The 5,939-nt window shown below is 39.8% G+C and overlaps 1 protein-coding gene across 1 annotated transcript in view; it reads right to left on the reverse strand.

Annotated features, from left to right (window-relative positions):
* Positions 1–1,593, reverse strand: part of LOC101862283 (sodium-dependent glucose transporter 1-like) — an 8,013-nt gene extending 6,420 nt beyond the window's left edge. Inside the window, exons 1-2 of the mRNA XM_035970717.1 lie at positions 1,450–1,593; positions 555–701 (exon numbers count right to left, since the gene is read on the reverse strand). Coding sequence (XP_035826610.1) covers positions 555–701; positions 1,450–1,593 — 291 coding nt within the window. The remainder of the gene's footprint in view (positions 1–554; positions 702–1,449) is intronic.
* Between the last annotated feature and the right edge of the window lie 4,346 nt (positions 1,594–5,939).

The raw sequence follows: 5,939 nt of genomic DNA on the forward strand, positions 1-5,939 counted from the left end.
TTCAATTTCATTATTTTGACGAGCGCCTGATTTCACCAGGATACCTCACATAATTATGTATTTTAACTTTATGTTAAGAAGCAATGCACCGGGAGCACTACAAGCCCGCACTGCAGCCATGCATAATATCACAACTAAAGGCACATAACTCGGTAACCCTACCCGAACGCCCTGGGGGTCATTTTGTACCCCTGGGGTTGTATTCTTCACTTTTTAGAATACTTCTAGTGCAAAGATCTCTTTGAAACTTTAAGTGTTTCTCAAACGATCTTTTTGACAAACTGCTGCTATGCAAAGCGTACGGATCGGTAACGAGTAAATTTCCTCTTTGGAAAGTGATGGCACAGAGTTCCCCTCGTCGTATGGATACGATAGTAAAACACGACGTACGGATGAGGTTAATAAGAACAGATGGCAACAGCAGAATCAGCATACGACTAGAGATACTCAATGCATCATCCTGCAGCTGACCTGGGAATGGAACTCAAATGCTTTGCCCGCAAGTTGAATGTTTGTCAACTACATCTCATAAAGACACCGCTTGCCAGCCTTACCTTTTTCCCGATAAACCCGCTCAGAACTGCTCCAGTCATAAAACCACATGAATGCGATGTGAAGAAGGCTGAAGCTTGTTTCACATCGGTGTCTGTGATGATCTGGAGGTCTAGGAAGGTTGGCCCAGCTTGGCTTACCACTACTCCCTATGAAAGTTAGGAACAGATTCCCTTGGGGGGTTTTTGCAGGGGGGGTTTTCCCTCCACTATAAATATAAACGTTTCACCCTTAACATTGGACAAAATTGTTATTTCGAGGACACACAGACACTCATACACACACACACACACACACACACACACACACACACACACACACACACACACTCTCACACACACACACACACACACACACACACACATACACGCACACAAACACACATACTCACACACTCTCTCTCTCACACACACACACACACACACACACACACACACATACACGCACACAAACACACATACTCACACACTCACTCATTCACTCACTCACATTAACACTCAAGGTGTTGCGACGCATGCGAACAGAATGCGAGCATAATTCTAGCTCATTCTTTGCGATGAAATACCTTCTTGTCTTTACAACTAATATCATGATAAGGTAAGGTTATCTACCTTCAACTTGAACACTGAAAAGGGCTAAAATTAAACTCAGCCAAACATGAAAGTAAAACAAATGCGAGATCTTGATAGAGAAGACTGAAATGGAGAGGAAAGAAGACAGAAATTGCTAAGCAGGGAGAAAAGTGCTGTTTTCTTCGATTTCATTATTTTGACGAGAGCCTGATTCCACCAAGCTGCCTCACAAAAAAAAGACAACGATAATCTTTATGCAGTGAGCAATCTCTGCCGTGCTGACTAAATATTGTTCTGTTCGTAAAACAGTATTTCAAGTACTCACAATGACATAGTGGACTCCGGCCATCCAAAGAGAATGCACAACCTTTTGTCGATATTCGCGCTGCTTTATCCGAAGGCAAAATCCTTTCTCCTGAGTTTTGGAGGTTTCCAGGGAAACCGCCCCGGCGTTCTCAGCGTCTGCCATCTTGTGTTGTCGCTCCTCCATTTTACTTGCTCTTCATTTGGAACTAGATCCAGAAATAGAAATCGATCGCTACCTCAGAATTACAAAATTTTATCTACACAGTACCTGGTTTTGCGAAATTTGACGGCCAAACTTTTGAGTCTGGTATCAAGTCAAGATTTTTGGAATGCAGTTCTTTAAACATCTTGAAAACGTCTCCGAATAATATTACGACTTTGATAGAGTAGATAGAACGTTTGGTTTTTGATCGGCCGAAAATGTCAAAAAGAACTTTGTAATTCTATGGTACCAAAATGTTAAGCTAATGCACTTAGCTGTACTTGCTGCTTAAAATAAACCATTTGAAACAGTTTCAACAGATACTGTTATCATTACTTTTATCCCGCTCAGAAACATTATTTCCATTCAAAAGGGAGGATGATGTGGGGTTACACTTGCTTGTCAAAACGGGTGAATTATACTTTTGGAGGTATCGGCAAAATTTGAGGTTAAAAAGTTCAGAACGATGTCTAATTGAATTCTAATACAATGTAGATCACAGATGTACTCCTGATTGGTTTATGTAAAATGTAGGTATTTTCACACCCACGTTGTCACATTTAGATAATTTAAGGGGCGGGCTTCCGACTCAGCCTGTCAAAGCCGACCCTCGCTGAGAAGGCTACAACTTCCCAGGATAGAGAATGAAATACTCCATAAATAATGATGCCCTCTCGGTACTTGCAACACAAAAGGGTCATATAAGTGCAGAAGATTAGAGTGTGTTACATGGGAGTAGCATGCAATGAAAAGGAGGAGAGATAAGGACAATGGATGTTTGATAGAAAAGAAGCGGCAAACCATACCAGAGCACTCAGTAACCATCCACAAAGAGTCAGAAGTTTCCTTTGGAATAATCCCGTCTTTTCTGAGTTTCTACAAATTTTTCTTGGACCACTGTAGTTATTGTGGTCCAAATACTTCTTGCAGAATCTCAGAAAAGAGTTGAAGAACATTAATAATCCTGCAGGAAAAACGCTGAGAGAAACGAGATCGTGGACGTGACTTCAGTGAATCAGTAAACAAAGCAGACTAATGAGATGTATCAATGTCAGGCAGCGATTCAGCGCACAAGTATTTAGCAAATTACCCTGTTGAACAGTTCTCAACTTCTTTTTCCACATCAGCTGAAGATTATGTGTTTGAGAAACTGTAGAATATCGTTTTAACACATCTCTCTCTCTCTCTCTCTCTCTCTCTCTCTCTCTCTCTCTCTCTCTCCCTCTCTCTCTCTCTCTCTCTCTCTCTCTCTCTCTCTCTCTCTCTCTCTCTCTCTCTCTCTCTGTCTCTCTCCCTACCTATTTAACTATCTATCTATCTATCTATCTACCTATCTATCTATCTATCTACATAGCTATCTATCTCTATATATCTATCTCTGTCTATCTATATGTCTATCTGTCTCTCCTTTACCTGTCTCTGTCTCTCTCTGTCTCTCTCTCTGTCTCTCCCTCTCTCTCGCTCTCTCTCTCTCTCTCTCTCTCTCTCTCTCTCTCTCTCGCTCTCTCTCTCTCTCTCTCTCTCGCTCTCTCTCTCTCTCTCTCTCTCTCTCTCTCTCTCTCTCTCTCTCTCTCTCTCTCTCTCTCTCTCTCTCTCTCTCTCTCTCTCTCTCTCTCTCTCTCTCTCTCTGTAATGTGTATGTAAGCGGGACAGCAGCTATTCTGCACGGCCAATTGAGATAGGGCACATTCCGTCCACATCAGCAGACCCTGTCAGAGGAAGAGCTTTTAAGGTTCAACATGACTTCGACAACACACGTTGTCTTAGATAACACATTTCAACATCCATTGCTCAAACATTGTTCACAGCAAGGCAAGAGTTGAAAGGTCCAGATCAGACTGTTTTGTGAGAATCACGCCTGGACTTGATTTTCTTTTTCAAAATCAAAATTTCCTCCTTTGTCTTTTGTCCAAAAAAAAACCCTATTTACTTCACTTCGAATGCTCTATTATATCATTTTGTTGTTTTAGTTTTATTGAATTGCAGTTAACCTTTTTCTGCAAATTTTTATTTCCACTGCAAAGTTCAAACGTTTATGTTTTCAGTTATAGTTTACGGTACTTAATAATTGCGCTCGACTCCGAAGTGAAAAGTCAGGGTTCGAGCCTCGGTTGGGACATGGATTTTTTTTCCATCCCCATCTGCTCGCCCAGCAGTAATGGGTACCTGACTTCGAGTAGGGGGAGTGAAGGTGGCGTGGAAAGGAATTGGCCACCCTACCTATGTCAAAGGCCCAGGAAGTTGTCTCACTAACAAGGCAATCCCCAATGTCCGGATCGGATGCGGGAACAACTTTACTTTACTTACTAATGCACGGTGTGCGAAGAAGGAGACCTGAGACACACAGTTACTGGCATGACGTTGACTATTTATAGCAAAGAAACATCTCTTAGCGCTTTCGGGGTATGAGCGGTGAACGATTTGGTACGAAATTGGATGGCACAAGAAATTTTGCCGAGCAATTGGGTCCTACCATGCAATTGGCTCCTCGACATAATATGCAGAATAGATTAGAATATATTCAATATAATTATACAATGTATAATTATAATATAATATTTTGTGTATTTGACCTTTTGTGTATGTGTGTATACATTAATAATATTGTGTATACACAATACATAATAATATATATCAAAGATATATAATAAAATTATGTTTATACTTATGGCACACAATATTATTATTTACGTATATATTGTGTGTGCATCTATTATAATATTTGGCAACTTGGAAACACCTGTGTCCCTTTTCCCATAAAACTACGACAGCTACAGAGTTGAAAGTTGGCAAGAACCTGTAAAAGATAGATAGGTCCCCATGACGGGGCCGATTTTTTAAATTTATTCCTTTCCTGAATTTAGAAAAATATTTTTGACAAAAAGTTCCTGTCCTTCTTTGGTCTTTGTGATTATTCCACTGAGAAACGAAACAAATCTGCGCAGCTGTCCTCCACAGAGGAAGTGCCGGAAGAGATATTTCGAGAGGCGTATTTTGTTTTGAGGGTATAGATTTAGACCTTTTAATTTTAATTCCCGAAGAAGGGCCTAGGAAAAGGCTGACACATGTGACTACTCACCTCAGGAAAATTATGTCAAGTGTTCAGTTATCCGCACTGTTAGAATCAAGAACAAAGGAACGTTACACTGGTACAACAATATTATGTCCTTGGTAACAAAAAATATGACCTCTTTCGGAATTAAAGATCTTAGCCTTCAAAGAAATTTATTCTGATGAACAAAATGAAATGAAGAGAATTATATAAAATACAATTCTTTGAAAACTGGACTAACGCTGATTGCTAGTCTAGTTAAAACAGCTCACCGAGCGCTCTTATTGTTATTATTCAGTCGTTATTGTTTTGTTGTTGTTTTTTTGTTGTCGTTGTTGATGCTGTTTTTGTTGTTTCTTTTGTCGTGGTGGATGTGGTGGTGGCGGTGGTGGAGGTTTTCTCGTACAGTTACGAAGAAATAAGACAAACCTATCGCTTCAGTCCCGTCCCATTGCCTTATCTGACCCAAGACACTGCCGAGATAGTTCAATGAATGCCTGCAAGATTGTATAGCTTGTTCACTTTCGCCTGACGACGGTTAAAACGAGATAAAATCAGATCACTGTGTTAATCTTCTCAGATTGTTGCATACGGGTTTAAAAGTTGGATGACCAATCAGAACCTACAAGCGTATTTATTAAGGGTTACTGTAAACTAAGGTTCCGGCACGTTTTCAAAAAGTAGTCCTGGATTTACAGCATGCACCTAAAAATTAGAAAGCTGACCTATTTTCCTCAAAAACACACATTATATTAATAAAAATAATAGATAGCCTTTATATAGCGCTCTATCCCATGTTAGTATAAGCTCTGAACGCTTTACACCAATCACATAATCATTCACACACGAGAAAATATTTCACAGAAACAAGAAAAACCAGTTCAACCTCATAAAGAAGAACTTTCACAACCATACATTAACTATACACACGAACGGAAAGCAGTAGAAAAAACAACATATCAGCACGTCTTACTTACACACTATAACCTGCGTTTAATTAAGAAACATGGTCCAAAAGACGAGTGAGTACTTATTGACAGTCGTGAGATGAAATCACAAGCCCGGGGGCAGGGTGGTGTCGTTGTCTCATAATTAGCAATGTGTAGAATATGTTATTGTAAAACATTTATGTTACTGACCCTGCGTTTGTACCAAAAGATACGTTTTTAATATAGGGCCCGAATAAATAAACTTTTTTAAAATTACTGGATAGAGATTCTTTTTAAAAGTATTGTATTGAAAAAGTGCCATGAAG

The sequence above is a fragment of the Aplysia californica genome, unplaced genomic scaffold (genome assembly GCF_000002075.1).
Source record: "Aplysia californica isolate F4 #8 unplaced genomic scaffold, AplCal3.0 scaffold00313, whole genome shotgun sequence".
Taxonomy (NCBI): domain Eukaryota; kingdom Metazoa; phylum Mollusca; class Gastropoda; order Aplysiida; family Aplysiidae; genus Aplysia; species Aplysia californica.